Raw genomic sequence first — 15,900 nt, 5'->3', positions numbered from 1 at the left:
AGGTCGGCCTGAGCTACATTCTTTTAGCCAACTACTCTGCGCTCAGGAAGGGGAAGAGAGAAAGAAAGAGAAGCATGATGGGTGACGACGATGAAAGAGGAATGAGGTAAAATACATAGCGGGTGCAAGTCAAGTAATAGCCCCGACTCCAATCACGCTCTTTTTAAAAAGTCAAATAACGCCTGGGTGGCCTGAAAACTTGATTTACTGTTACGCCAGCGATTTCTTAAAGCTTTTGTCGCGAAGAGAAATTTCGCACACCGTCCCAGCACCTGCCACATTTAAGAAGTATCTTGAAGGCATGACTCGCTCGCCTTTTCTAGTTGTCCTTGGTCCCGCGTCCCTTTGTGCTGACCCGCTCTATAATTTTTAACCACATTACCCAGCAGTCAAGTCTACTGACAACAATCAGTTATCTGTGAAGGTGTTTCGTTGTTTCTTCAACGCAGTCAAGGCCGATGCGTAGCGGTCGTGTTCGTAGCTTGGGGACATATTCCGAGACACCGTGCACCAGCTGTGCAACATCTGTGGAACATGGATTCCCCTATGTTCCGCTGTCGCAGTCAGCTGGCGAGACGCTGATCGCTCGGTGATATTGCGTTGAAACTTGGAATGTATGACAGTATACAGGAGAATTGCGCAAGAGAGAGCCAACTGGGTCGCACTGTGTCCCTTACAGCTGTTAAGCTGAAGAGTGGTCTGCCTTTTTGGGGGCTTGCAATGCTGTTTCCACCAACCAGATTGGTTGTGTTGTCGCTGCCTGCAAGAAGAGGTACATAGAACAAGCAATGAGAGGAAAGGCAGGGAGGTCAACCAGATGAGCGTGCGGTTTGTTATCCGCCTGCAAGGAGGCGTATTATTTACCAGTAAGGTCAATGCCAATGCGCTGTTTCTGACAGAAATAGTTGCAAGTGACGCACAGTCGTGTCTTATTGTTCAACGTTCAATTACATGTTCAAATACATGTTTACGTTCGGACGTTGCCGACCGTAAACTGTATGAACGGTTATCGGTCCCGTTTAGGGTTTGCAGCGGCAATTTTCTCTGCGCATTCATTTGCAACAATGCTTTATTGTCATTAGGACATATGTAGAGGGACCTTCACTATAAACGAATAGCAGGGAGTCGTCTACCTGAAACATTCAATATTGGACGCGTGAGAGAGATGTTGGCGGTAGCGTTGCTGCTACAGGCGGTGTTAGCCTTCCAGTCAGTCTATAACACCGCCTGCGCAACCGAGAGCACCCCATGCTGCCTAACTCTAACGGTGGCTTCGAAAATGACGAACGCTAACTGCATTCCATGTTTTTATGTGATATCAATAATTCGTAATGAGGTCATCACTGCTGCACCCCTCTCCCCGTTCTTTTTTTTCATGTATGAAATAATCTTTCTCCTAGTTGCGCGGCGATGTTGGACGCGGAGTTTGCTGCTCAACGAAAGCTGTTTGGAGTGGAAGTGGGTCGAAATCACCTAAACCGCGCCGAACGTTTCCTGCGGGCGAAATTGCCCTGCCGCGTGCAACGCCCGCATGCATAGTGACACACATGCAACCGCAACATCTGAGGCGTGCAAGCACCGCTTACCACATAAGTCACTATGAAGGGGAACAAAGTAGCGTAGTGATGTCATTAATGGATAAGGCGAAACCTTAGATGGCTAATGGGCCGAAATTTGACCGTCCGGAAAATTAAATGGCGCCAAAATTCAGGGGCACACAAATTGGGGATCGTACGCTCCACCTTTGGTGATAGTCCAACCCACGACTTTTGGTGTTAGTTAATGCAAAGTTAATTAATATAGAGTTAATTAGAAGCACTTTAACCCACGATCCTTGGTGGGATTGTCTTTGGTGTTAATTAATGCGAATTAATGCACAGTTAATTAACATAGATTTAATTAAGACACTCCAATCCACGACGTTTAGTGGGAGTTGAACTCACGACCTTTGGTGTTACTTAAGGCGAAGTTAATTAAGGTACAGCCAATTAAGGTAGAGTTAATTAAGGCACTCGAACCCATGACCTTTGGTGGGAGAAAAGAATAGGAAGTAACAACGTATTCGAATGAGAATGTCGAGTAATTTAATGTCTCGTGAGTACGCAGGCTTTCGCCTTGGCTTTCGCCTTCATCCTCTCATCTTCATCCTCATGACTGTCAACTTTTTTTTTCGTTCGTCAATGCCGCAGTCGGTTACCGTTCAGACTGTATATAAGAGCGGCTGTTAGTATCTGCCGCCGATTCAATGATCACCGCTAATGCATAGCTTGCCGCGCATCTGATTTGTTGATTCAAGTAGGCCGCGCACGGCTTATGAAGCAGATTGACTGCCGTGTTCGCACGCTCCTTTTCGTAGCCTTAGCATTAGCTTACCGTATAGGTCAAGAATGAGGTATAGGCGGACAGTTTTGGGAAATACGTTATCAAATTTTACCTCCCAAGGCGGTACGGCGTGCTATAGGGACGCCATTGGGATATACTCCGAATTAATACTTTTCCTTCGCGTTCACCAAACGCATGATACACATGCATGCCGCCGCGGTCTGGAATCGAACCCACGTACCTCTTCGTGCTCTGTAGCAGAACACCGTATTGCCACTGAGTCACCGTAGTTGGTGGGCAATTTTTCTCATTATCAAACCTCTTAACGAAGAAGAAAAAAAAAGAATACGGGACTTTCATCTTGATTGCTCGGACGTGCGAGTGACTTCGAGTAGAGGGGCGAATTCTGACGATGTGGCCGCCCAAGCTTTACCTCTCTATATGTAAATGTACACGTGCACGTGTATACCCGTAGCTTTGACGTATCCGTATTCCGCGAATAAATCTGAATTTGGAAGTAGCATTTCCTTCGCAATGGCGCTTTGTCGGCTTCTCGCGCTGTGCTCGTGCTGCGCCTCCTGACACACTTTCCGAGAAGGTCTGGGGAATTCCTTCTCGCGCGCCGCTCTCGCGCGCCCTTATCTCATGGGCATCTTCAAATTGGCGAGCGAGTCGAAGGCCTTCGAGTTTCCGCTCGCGCTTTCTTGCTTGCTTGCTGGGCCACGCGGTCGGTGTACACGCTTACATGCACGAGCGGGTGGAATTCCTTTCTCGCTTTGAGGCGATAGCAGCGCGTCAGGAAGCTCGATGTCGTCGCGGATCGGACAGAGAAAATAAATTGAGAAAGGCGGATCGAGCCGCTGATAAGGAAGAAGATAAGGATTTCATGGCGGGAATTATCGCGCGACCCAAAAATTGACATAGCTTTTCACGTTTCTCCACGTGACTATGGGTAGTATACATAGAAAAACTCGCGCGCATAGCTTACTTGTTTTTGTGCGGGCGACCTTTCGGCACTCGCACCCAGCGGCAATCGTCTATTCGATTTGTAGTCCCGGACTACCCATGACGGTCCGAGAGGCTGCGTACGCCAACGCGCATTGGCTCAAAGCGCTGCCTCAGGTAATCCGGGGCAGTCCGGGATGAGATAATCCAATAGACCTGCTACTGCGTTGTGTATTCGAATCAGGCCCCTTCATTCATGCATGTATCACCCGGAGAGGAAATTGTATATACATATCTTATAGGGTGCGACTTGGATTTTGTGCAAGGTTCATTTAGGGGCAGAAATTAGGTATGGAGGCAATGGACCTTTTTCACAATTCGCAAGGGCGCTTCTCCGCAATGCACATTTGCCCAACTACAATGGTAGCAGCAGTTATAGTTCAAATGAAGACGAAGCTGCATATGACGAAGCTGCATACACATGGGACTTGTCCCTTGCGCATGGTTTCATCACGAGAGTGATATTTACATTTTCCGTGTCATAATACGATAAAAGGTGCTTCTACACGCTGTTGGCCAATAGGACCACCCCGCCATTAGTTGGGCAGACTGCCTCGCACGACAATTATAGTGACAGTAATTTTTTTCGTGCAATTGTAGCGCGACTACATGTCGTGGGGCTGGACACAAATATATGACAATTATATTCACATTAAGTCACTGATTAACTTTCTTAATTGTAGCGACAACAACATAATTAACAGCGTTTTAAAGTGATGCGCTATTTGCCTAGTATACTTCTATGCTGGACTTAATAATGGGTGTGAAACTGTGTCGAATATCAACATATTGCTGCCGTTCCGCGGCGCTGTGGGCGGAGATTGGAATACCGTATTGCATTGTATGATTCCACCCAAAGTCTCTTATGCACAGTTATATGTTTTCTGCGATCAAACGGCAAAATTTGATAACAACCTAATTTTCTCACTGTGTGCACTGTTTCTGGCGCCCGCGTCGTTCGCAACCTAATGCTAAACCAACTTGACCTTGCATCGATCTTTACGAACCATCCGAGTGGGGCGTAATAGTTATAATACGTACTTTTAATGAAGTATTTTTTAAGTTGGCTCAGAAGGAGGAGGCGCTTGTTTGTCGCAGCTCGCGTCTTTACTACACTGCCTCAGTGGTCCATTGTGGGTATCCGGCAATTAGCGCAACCGTAGAGCCCACAACTGTCTGGTATAGGAATGGCTGGCCTCAGTGATCGATTGTGAATTGTTGGACAACCGCACGTGTTCATACTGAGAGTACATTCTTCCCTCTCCCTCCTTTCTTATTTTCATCACTTTAAACCCTTGCCCGGTGTAGGGTAGCAAACCGGACGTGCGTCTGGTTACCCGCCCCGCCCTGCCTTTCCTTTTTCTTTTTCCTCCTCCTCCTCCGTACTGAGTCGTGACGCTTCACGAGCGTATACTGGTTGCGCCATTGCAGTGGCCAAAGGCCCTATACACCATTTTACGGAAGAGTTTAGGCGCCGCCATGTTGGGCTGATAACACTTCTGTTTTCTGTCTTTAACAACGAAGTTTACGGTTAAGCATGAAAACAGTTGTCTAAATGCGTTCAGCGTTTCATGACCATGTTACGTGACTTCTCATAAAACTAAGAAATTGTTTGTGTAACAACCCAAGATGGCGGCGCCCATGCATGAATCAAATGTAAAATCGTTTATAGCCTGCGCTGCGGCGTGACCTCCGCTTCCGCGTTTACGCGAGGCGAATAACATCGCCTCGAGGCCGAGATAAGAGATAGGAGTGGAATTGCCGTCCCCTGTAGTTTGCTGTTGTGCGTGCGCGCGCGCGTACGTTTTTTTTTCTTTCTTTCTTTTTCTTTTTTTTTTTTTTGTAGCCACACGTAATGCGAGAAGCAATGTCGCTTTGCTCTTTTTTTGTCGTTGAGAGAAAAGCGCCCGAGTTCTGGGCGACTGTTGAACTGATGTAATCTATCGGTTCCTTTCGCTTGTCGCTACATCTTTGCTATCATCCACCGCTCTCGCGACAGGCCGATCCAGGTGATAATTAACGTAGCCGGAGCGATGGTCGGACCTCTGATGAAACGCGCGAAGGAAGAAAATTGGAATAATATCGTTGCATTATGCCAGCCTCGGTGTCAGACGCCTAATTCACGGGGTTCTTCGATTGTGGGAGCTGACATGTTGCTAATGTCATGCCCGCCAGTGCCATTGGCAGGAGGCGGTTCTTACTCCCCGCGCTGACGTGCAAGTTGCCTTGAATGACCCAGTTAACAGATGGCGATATGTCACTTTTCATTTTTTATTTCTGTCTTGCGCTAAAGTCTGTATGAGCTGCCACCGAGATCCGCGATATCACGGTTAGCGGTGAAAGAAGCAGAGACGAGGAACGCGCGAGCCGTGGATCAGTGTTGCCGGCTCTCCGAGGCCACGTCGCCCCCCTAAGGAAAAGAGTCCAGCAGATGAATGGCCTTGAGTAGGAGTAAACTTCTGCCGAATAAGGGGGTTGGGGGGGGGGGGGATTATTAAGCTTCACAGGACAGACGACGGTAACATATTTAGCACGGTTAATTAGCCATTTCTCCTACCGTGCTTCTAGGTTTCGCGAGCCAAGCTGCTACGCGAGCCCCGAACAAATTCACCAAGAGCGCACTCGCGTCGCGTGACGAAGGTTGTACGGGCATGAGAAGTTCTCTGCTGTCGCTATAGGCCGCGGTCTGATTACTTGTTGAATATAGTCGTTCTGGCTAGTTTCTTGCCAGGACGGCTACTGTTGACTGCGCTGGTACTGCTTTGGCTTACTGGGCCCGTAATCACAAAGTGCTCTTACGCTAGCATTGTTCGGAGTAGCAGTAGTAGCAATAACTGTAGTAATAGCATTTAGTAACTGTAGTAATAGCATTTAGTAGTAATAGCATTTAGTAGCTGTAGTAATAGCATTTAGTAGTAATAGTAGTTAGTAGTAGTAGTAGTAGTAGTAGTAGTAGTAGTAGTAGTAGTAGTAGTAGTAGTAGTAGTAGTAGTAGTAGTAGTAGTAGTATAGTAAAAGTAGGAGTATTTATTTCGAAAGAATAAAAATGTACAAATGCAAATACATGAATGCATACACAATGCACGTCATTTGCTCGTAAGAACAAATTCCAACTAATTCTGATGTCGGACATCATATTAGGGAATGCGGGCGGCCAATGGCAAGGACCCCTTACGAACGAAAAGCTTTGTGCATTTGGCCCCTGATCACAAAGTAGTCGGCTCGACTCCAGGCCACATTCTGATTCGGAACGAGAAATTAGATTTTATAAGCGCACGTTAAAACTCCAGCACGCGGCGGTGTTTGGCTTTGCACACGTCGCTCGATGGGCAAACCGCGAAAGAACCGCTTTCCGGAAGGAGCCTAGTTGGAAGATCGACATATCGAGGGAACTAACGTCAAAATGCGGCGCCAAATTGTTGGACAAGTGTTGTGGGTGTCGTCTTTTAGCGTTGCGTTCATCGAGATGCAAGCTAGTGGTTTATTGGTGCTTATTCTGAAAGCCCATTGTCGTTTGTAGCGCCTGCCAACTTCAGTTGACGCAGCAACAAACTTTGTACTGCTAGAATGTCCAAACAGAAAAGTAATTTATCAATGTAATGCTTGTCCGTCATGTTCGTAGTGAGCACGCACAAAAGGTGACCTCTGCCTCTCGTTAAAACGCGCCCCCAAATCACTTAAATCCTGTGCGGCTTCGCCTCCTACGCCGCAAGTCTCCGCGACCTGTGCAGATATGCAGTTCGGACTCCACTGAAAAAATAAATGTAATAATAATAATAATAATAATAATAATAATAATAATAATAATAATAATAATAATAATAATAATAATAATAATAATAATAATAATAATAATAAAACCGGCCAGCACCTTTGATTGCACCGGTGCCTGAAGCCTGGTTCTTTCGTTTGTCCGGCATGCTGCATTTCGAAGAAAAGTGCACGCGTTCACCGACGCGATCGTCGTTGAAGGCAGAGAGAGAGAGAGTACGCGGTTTGCAAGCGCGAGAATGGGTCGTCCAACATCTGCCGCCGGCCGTTGCACATGCATTTACAGCAGCCACGGCACGAGAAGAAGCGTTCGGGGACCTCTACGGCATGAAGATGAGAAAGGAGAGAGGGGACGTCTGCAGAAGGCATGTAGCAGAGAAGGGAGGTCTGTCGTCGGTTGATGTAGAGGGGCCAGTAGTATAGTGGCGGCGCTACGGGCTGGGGGGTGGACAGCTCCTCTTCTCGATGCCAGAGGCAGCCGGCCGTCCAGGCCGTCCAGTATAAGGGGAGAGGATGGAAGCGCGCCGCATTCGAGGAATGCGCGCGCGCGCGCGTCCGCGCCTTTAATGACCCCGGCCTCCGAGGCAGCGGCGAGGGTCCCTCCTCCAGATCGCGGCCATAGCTGCTCCTGCTTCTTCTTCTTCTTTATCTGCCTATTGCGCTGAGATTCACGCAGAGGACGTGGATGCTTGTGGAAGCCAGCTTTTTAGCGGACGGAATTCACGAAGCGTTTCGCTTGCGCAGGGAACTGCTTAGTCGCTGGTTTTGGCCGCTTTCGTAGCCGCAAACCGTCGGGCAACAGTATGCTAACCAGCGTACAGGCACTGGTAAATCACGAGCAAGTAATATGTATCAACTTCTGCGTCATCAAAGGGGGTGTATGGACCACCTCCCCTCTGGAATTCTCGACTCATGGAACCGAACAGCATTATACCTGGTTTTCAAGAAGATTGGAGTCATAAAAATGCGGAAGAAATATTCCGCGCGACAACGCGCTCTAGTCGCAAAACATGTTTTGTCGTAAATGGAGCACAAGGGCTATTTCAGAGTAGTAAGTGCGCCTTCAGCATCCCTGAGCTCATGCGTGTTAGCAGCGCTTGGATGAAGGACGGTTCACCATCTTCGAGCGCGCGGGGCCACGCAGCACCGTCGGGAGGAATTAGTCGTTTCTTTCGACAAAACGCGCGAGACTCGGGAACAAAAGTCTTAATTATTTATTTTTTCAAGAAGCATTAAAACTTGTTTACTTTGCTTGCTTTCTCTGTCGCAATATATACTCACACTCTTCAACTTACAGGAATGACTACGTGTATTCGGTAAGATGCCCGGCTCCGCCCTCCTTCCTACTTTTATCCCCTGGAACATTGTCCGCGTACGCACATGAGCATGAATTGATTTGTGCATTCGTCCTCTGATTCAGACGCCGCTAGGTCCACTTTGAGCAGCGTTGCACGGCTTTTAGTGAGGGAGAGCGTAGAAGAGCCAAGGACAGGGTGTAAGAGGAGAGCAGGGATGGAGGGGGAAGGGGCTGTTATGCACGTGCTCTTGGCGGTCATACATGGGCCCCGACGAAATAACAGCCGGCGGCGGGCGAGCAGTTGCAGCCCAGTGGAAGAGCTAGCTGCAGTCTCTCTCTCTCTCCCTTTCCCGAACTCTGCCTTCTACCCCGGGAGGGCCGTGCCCGCGTGAGAAGAGTGTGGTGTGATGGAGACTGCATCGCTTCGCAAGGTCATCGTCAACACAGCAATGTCATACAGGTGAGCGGCTTTGGTAACTAAACATGAGCTCTGCTCTCCCTCTCGATGACCACGAGAAGGCGCCCGCTTCCCGTGGGCAGCGCGCGTCTGTAGCGCTGCACTGCCGATCCGGGCAGCATTACCGTGCGTTGGAAAATGGACCCGACTATTACTAACTGAATGAACAAGCGTGAGCGCGTGAAGAGATCACACTGAATGACTGCAGACAACGACTGTCAAAACGCTGGCAGCAAGCATACGCCGCTGCGGGCGAAGGTACGTGCGGTCTATCGCTTCAACAGGACTGAGCCGCGAATGCACGGCTCATAAAGGTCAGAGCCGTGTGGAGATAAGAGACGGTGCGGCGAGCGACGAGCGCGGTTGTTGGCAGAAGAAAAGCTTCCTTGCTTGCGCGCCATAAGAGACCGTCGAGCGACGAGCGCGGTTGTTGGCACATGCGCGTGGGGGATTGAGTGCGTTCGCTCTCCGTGATAGCGTGCGAGGAAGAAAAAAATAACGGCAATGCGCACACTGGAACATTCCGCCGGACGGCCATATTGCGTTACACGCTGTACAACACCACGAGCAAGAAGTGAGATGGCCCTGGGGTTCCACGTGGCTGTGCCGCGAAGTTGGCGAGTGGTCTTGAGATGGAAAGAGCGAGCGCGTTGGGGGCGGCAGGAGGCGTTTCAGTGAACGCCGCTCTACACGTGAGACACGGAGATCTAGTATCCAACAAACTTTTATGCGTTTTCATTCTCGCTGGCTCATTTGTGCATGAGGCTGGCTCGACTCAATTTGAGGAAGGGCTCTTCAAGGCTGAAATTATTTTCAGTGATAGCGGCAATTGGGTAAATGCTAGTTCACTTCCGTTTTCAAGGACCTGCGAATATTCCCGATTTGTGCGAAATAGCGGAATATCACTAAATATGTGTTCGCTAGCTGTGTGTTCCTTGAAACGCCTTCGATGAGAAGTCTTTGGATGAACGCCCGTCTAACTAAATGAATCTGCATTGAATGGCATTCGAAGAAACAATGTCCTTTTGTTTTTCTTCCGTTCTCCCTCGATTGACCTAACTTTCGATCTGCCGTGCAGAAAAGAAGACATTTCGTGAACGCACGTCTCCAATGTTCTAATTATTTCGTTATAATTTTCTTGTGCATGTCCGAGCAGAATACGCTCGCGCAAGCAGGCGAAGCATCTCTTTGAAGGCGATTCAGTTTTCTGAGTGGACAAGCATGCAATAGCTTCTTAATTGTACTGGAAATTCACTCTTTCGTTCAGAGTATATATTTCTTTTTGAAACTGTGCGCCGTTTTTTCTATAGGAGCGGGGGAGCCAACTTAAGTCGAAAAGGAGAGTCGAAAACAACATGCTTCCGGTTTTACTCCATTTCCCTTTCGGGAAGTATGCAAAGAAATGTGTGGAAAGTAGCAGCATCAACGAAGAGGGCACGTTATCACGAACCTCCATATGATGAAAATTAAATATAGCGAATTGTGAGATATAACGAAGTCAACGTAATACTTTGCCACGAATATCAGCGTGTAACGAATATGCGCTTATAACGAATGTCGATATAACGAAGGCATTTTCGTGTCTGATGCAGCTTCCGTATAACGAAGTTCGGCTGTGTTCTTTCCATGACAGAGTAGTAAAAACCGGCTTGTTAAAAAAAAAATAAAAGCAACAAACGGGGAGCCAATGTGTATACATATACACGTCAATAGTACTTCGAGCACACGTACAGTCGGTGTCAAAAGTTACAGGACCGGGGAATCTGAGAAAAAAGCTGGACGTTTCCGCAGCCTATAGGCACAGAACCTGATATCTGTTTTGGAGTTTGTACTAATATATGCGAATAACATTGTGTTGTATTGTTTCATTGGAAACGGTTGGAAACTGCTCCGTTCAGCGTTTTCTCAAATCCCGCCGTCCGTAAGCTGTTGTCGCCGACTGCAAATACATGTATTAGTCTCCGACTGCTCCCTGTGGCAATTCTTTCGACGTGTGTTAGTCCTAAATATAGTGTTACGCGCTAAGGTATAGTAGGTAATCACTTACCTGACCTGCGGGAGGGCGGTCTGCCTCACCTTCCCGTAAACAATCACTATCGCAGCCCTGCTATCTTTCGTCTAAGAATTTGTAACGGCGGCTAGTCGCTCATTAGAGACGGAATTCCATGCGTTGTTGCCGCTGGACGTGGAAGGGCTGTTCCTTTATCGTGCGGACGAAATTCTAATTCTTTGTTGACGCGGTGTTCCTTGCGTAGGCTTGCACGTCGTATGAGGTTTCTCCGGGCGTGATAGGATCGAACTATAGAACAGCGCGCGTGCCGGGGAACACCGATTAAATCCGAAGCGCGTCCACGCGTCTAAATATACGCTCCAAAGCTTCAACATGATTGACGGGAGCCCCCACCCCCTTCCCACCCCCCCCTGCGCGCCCGTCCGGTTGCTTCACTCGGCTGCTCGCAGCGTGCTTCTCGTCGGGCGGGCGACCTCGAGAATTCCGGAGAAGTATGCAACTCATAGGGGGGAAGAAGTCGCGGGGCCCACTTACGTAGGTGCCAGTTTCCGTCAAGCCGTGTTTACGAGGCGAAATAGGGAGCTATTACTCTGTGCCAGCGGGCAGCAAGCACAAAGATGGCGAGATGTAGGCTCTCAGTCTCATATTTGCCGGTAGAGGCAGCTTAAATAAAAATGTTCATGCTTGTCACCTATTTCTTAGAATGCTTTGTAAACCGTAGGCAAGGCGAGGCGCCTTGTCGGAATCGCAAGAGATAACGCACAAAAAATTCTGGATGCTTTTACGCTACACGTCCTATAGTGACGACACGTCCTAGACTTAGGGGTATCTATAACTCTATATTTTCAAAAGAAAAAAATTAAAAAAGCCTATGAAGTCACTGCTTCATAAAGTTTCCATATTCAGCGAAGGAATGCATTTGTCCGAAGAGGGCAAGCAGGCTGCTGATTCGCACACTTGTCAGCCCTTGCACACCATACCAGACCCATAGCTGCACTAACAACTGCCGAATTTGAAAAAGCAAGCAAACAGACATTCATGAAAGCTGGGCTCGTATATAGCACGTAGCTATTATACGAGGGTAAAAACATGCGGGTTACTGAAGGAGCAAGCTTCGCAGGGATCAATATAATTTGTGGTGGTCCGGGAATCGAAGCCAGCATCATCGCCATTCTGGGGCGCCGTCGCCGTACAAACTGAGCTAACCAAGTGACTAGCGGGCGAATGTCAACTCAACCGCACGGATTTCTGCAGAACACTCATTACCATACCGAGATTCATTCTGAGCGCGTCGCGGATGGGCGAAACCTTGATGTACTCCCGACCGTAAACCCACCCAAGTGGCACTGCGGCTGCGACGCTCTTCTACTTAACGTAGGTCGTGGGCTCGACTTCCGGCCACTTTGGCCGCACACCGACTGGGGCGGGCGCGCCATGATCTGCCGGTGTACTTGTGTGCTTCGTAGATAATCCTATACCTAATCGAAATTGATTTGGAGCGCGTCGCTACTGGCAAAATGATCAGCTATAACCAGTCGGTGTCTGGTTTCCAGTCCGTAACATTTAGAAGACACAAACGCTTACCGGAAAGGCACCAATCACGAAATGTTCCTGTAACACGGACAGCGGATTCATCTCCTTGCTATCGCGTTACTGGCATTTTTCAATAAGGTACCAGCTGTAACATCATCAGTTCGAGTATAACGAAGATAACAGATCAGCCCTCTATGGCAAAGAGAAAAAGTAGCAGCTGCGTAAAGTATGTGCTTGTTGTTGTTGCTGTTGTTAAAACGCCCTAATGGATGAGTCTGTGTGGTGTGATAAGCCATAGCTTGCAGCGGTAAAAATAAAGGTTTTTAGCGTGGCTTGCATGCAATTAGCAAGCACCTCTCATTATTTCCGTGATTGCCCCACAGCAAGTGAGGGTAAGAGGCGGCTTTAGTTTGGAGATGTCCCCTGCGGCAAAAAAAAAAAAAGAAACAAAATACTAGTCTTCCGAGTAACGGCGTAAATAACCTAACCGGCTGCACTGGCGCAGAGGGTAGTTCAATCAACGTGTGGCCTCGCCTAAAATCCATTACTTTAGCAACACTGCAAACATTGTCTCCGCTTGGATATTTACATCATGCAGTCGATGTGGTCTAACGAACAAACTGAGAAGCTTGGCCATTGCCAACCGGAAACGCGGTCCCAATTACGCTTTTTCAGGCAAACTGGAATGGGTTGACACGTCGATATACTTCTTCTTGCGATTGAAGTTATTGAATAATGGAAATGGCTTCCGGGTCCGTTTGAGTCCGGGGACAAATGTTTCTGGTGGCTGCTAAATACGTACAATAATTAAGCATGAATGCGACGTTGTGTTCACGGACAAAATGACATTTTTTGGTGCGCGATGTTTCAGTAATTCCGAGAACTATGGAAGAACGTTCTGAAGCTCCCTCCCTGCCTTGTCCTTAATTAGGATGGAAACTTCGTGCTGTGAACAACCGTTCCTCAATCGCGCGCGATTGCGTGCGTTGATGATGCGTCGGTGTTGCTGTGTGTATGTGTGCGTGTGTGTGCGTGCTTGCGTGCGTGTGTGTATTGACGCGTGCACGCGCATGTTCCATCGTTCCGTCGACGCCGAGCTTTCTTCATCATTGTTCTGTAATTATACGGTCGTCATTCAATCGTGACCATGAATCTCTTGTCATGCTGTCATCGTCAGGCAGTCGCTATCGTGCTTCCCTTGTCAGATCTTCATCGTAATGCCGTCGTGTTCGTGCCATCATCGTCAATGCAGCTTCGTCATCCGACCCTCGTCATGGCATCGTCGTCACGCTGTCATTTCAGCATCGTCATCGCTGCAGTTTAATCATCTCATTCCGCCTTCATCATACCTCTTTCGTCTGTACATCAACGTCATTTCCTGTTCGTCATTCTTTCGTAATCATGCTGTCTTCATTAATCGCGATTATGCCGCAGTTGTTATGACGTCATCGTGAGACAGTCGCTATCATGTCGCCATTGTCAGACCGTAAACGCCACTCAGGCTTTTCGTCATCCGACTCTTTCGTACCGTCGTCGTCACGTCATCGTTGTCATACAGCTTTTGCTATACAGCCATCGTCACGCCATTGTCACCATATAAAGTTTTCGTCATCACATTGAACCTTGGCAAGCGAATGCCATAGCAAAAGTGGAACGATATCGGAGTATGGGGAATAGAGCCGAAGCAACAAAGGCCTCAGAATTACCGCTACACGCGCTAAATAAACGTGCTTTCAGGTATATGGTCCGTCACTACACTGCTCGATTGCTATTCGCATTACCGCGCCGACAGTCATCGTGACGTGAGTTCTGCCGTAATTTGTTTCATCTAGAAAGATTTTAAAAGCTACAACCGCTCTTCGCTTGCTTACCATGGCAGTTGCTTTATTTGGTGAATCGGTTTTGTTGCAGGTGGCATCGCCGGAGGGCATCGCGATCCGTGGTGGAGCGCTGCAGTTGTGCCTTGGACGGCGGCCGCGCTGCGGTAGCGTGGCGGCCATGAGCTAGCCGCGCGGCGCAAGATTGCCGTTGGAACCGCGGGGGCCATGGCGTCGGTGCCCGCGGTGCCCGAGTTCCGGGACGCCGACCAGTGTCGACAACACGGCCTCGAGATCATCCGGCCCAAGCCGCGGCGCCTGGGAGACCTGAACCGACCGCACGACACCAGGATGCCCGCCGAAGGCGCGTCACTGAGGTGAGCTCGCTGGAATATACTAGGTTTGGCGAGTTGGCAACGGCAAAATTATTAGCGGCGCCGCGCACGCGGCAAATAAGCAGAAGAACACGGGACACGGGCGGTCATGAGTTCCTCTTGGTCTTGTCTGCGTGGTGCTGCAATAAACACAACGCAAGATTGGTCCTATATAGGCTGTGTGAGCTTGACTCGTAGGCGCGACTTTCCTTGAAGAAGCAGGGCTGTTGGTAGCAGCGTTCTCTTACTACTCAGTGCATCGGTGCTACAAGTTAACACAATCACACAGCGCGCTGACACTTTCTGCGATAGGCAGTTACTGTCTTAAGACACGCTCTACGACAACGGGCTGGCAGGCTTGCCTCGGGAAAATCAGTAGGCATTCCTCACATTCGCGTATAAGCTACCTAACACACGCGCCCATTCCTTTATATGCAGTCACTCGATGCTCGTCTTCAGCCATGTTACGCTTACCGGTACTCACTCATGTTGAGCTCCAATGGAATTTACCAGCGCCCACGCTCACACACGTCTTCACTCACCCGTCCGCTCGTACTTGTCTGAATTGATTTTCAACTGCAAGACGCTAGGTTGCCTTTATGTTCAGCGCACTTCATTTTCACCCGCACTCGTGACCACTTACTCTCATGCTCATTCGACCCTAAAAAACACGTGCTAGAAAGTATGCCTTAGCAGCAGCCACGAAATGCCGTACGCGTATGTTCCACTGCCATTGATTGTGCAGAACCGGGTGCATTGAGGAACTGTTCCAGGTCTGGTAAGGACGGCAGCCTCAGATATATTCAGTCCGCATGTATGCAGGGTTACCTGAGAAGCAGGGAATTGAAAACACCGCCTTTTAGGTAATTTTGCGAAAGCACGAACCTCTACCGAGCGGGTTATTAGTAAACGAGAGTTCTAAAATCCTGTGAAAATAGCTTCATTTACATAGCCCTCCAATAAATTTCTCAGTGGACATGTTATGGACAAGGGCGAAGCATCTTGTTCGCGTAGAGGCGGCGTTGGTGGTTTAGCCAGAAATATGCGAAATCTGAGCACACGTACTTTTTGAGTAACGTGGAGTCGGACTCACCGGCAGGTACATTGACCTGCAAGGAAACTGCCTTCTTTAAAAGAGAGGCAATCTAATCAGAGCAATAATTAAACAATGGGCAACCAAGCATTCCGTTCAGGTGAATATAGTCACGTAACTATACCCTATGTCCCAGCTATCGTTAGTCAAGCTGCTCAATGAAAAAAAATGTTTTAAGGAACACGGTGCTAGATAGAATTATAAGAGCTACTGTGTTCGG

At 48.6% G+C, this 15,900-nt stretch overlaps 1 protein-coding gene across 1 annotated transcript in view; it reads left to right on the top strand.

Annotated features, from left to right (window-relative positions):
- Positions 1–15,900, top strand: part of LOC119450371 (ankyrin repeat and BTB/POZ domain-containing protein 2-like) — a 113,731-nt gene that overhangs the window by 44,993 nt on the left and 52,838 nt on the right. The window contains 1 exon segment of the mRNA XM_049665836.1: positions 14,308–14,590. Within this exon segment, the coding sequence (XP_049521793.1) occupies positions 14,442–14,590 (149 nt within the window). The 5' untranslated portion in view covers positions 14,308–14,441.

This window comes from Dermacentor silvarum, chromosome 4 (genome assembly GCF_013339745.2).
Source record: "Dermacentor silvarum isolate Dsil-2018 chromosome 4, BIME_Dsil_1.4, whole genome shotgun sequence".
Taxonomy (NCBI): Eukaryota; Metazoa; Arthropoda; class Arachnida; order Ixodida; family Ixodidae; genus Dermacentor; species Dermacentor silvarum.
The sequence above is the reverse complement of the archived record's forward strand: the minus strand, read 5'-3'. Positions and strand labels throughout refer to the sequence as shown.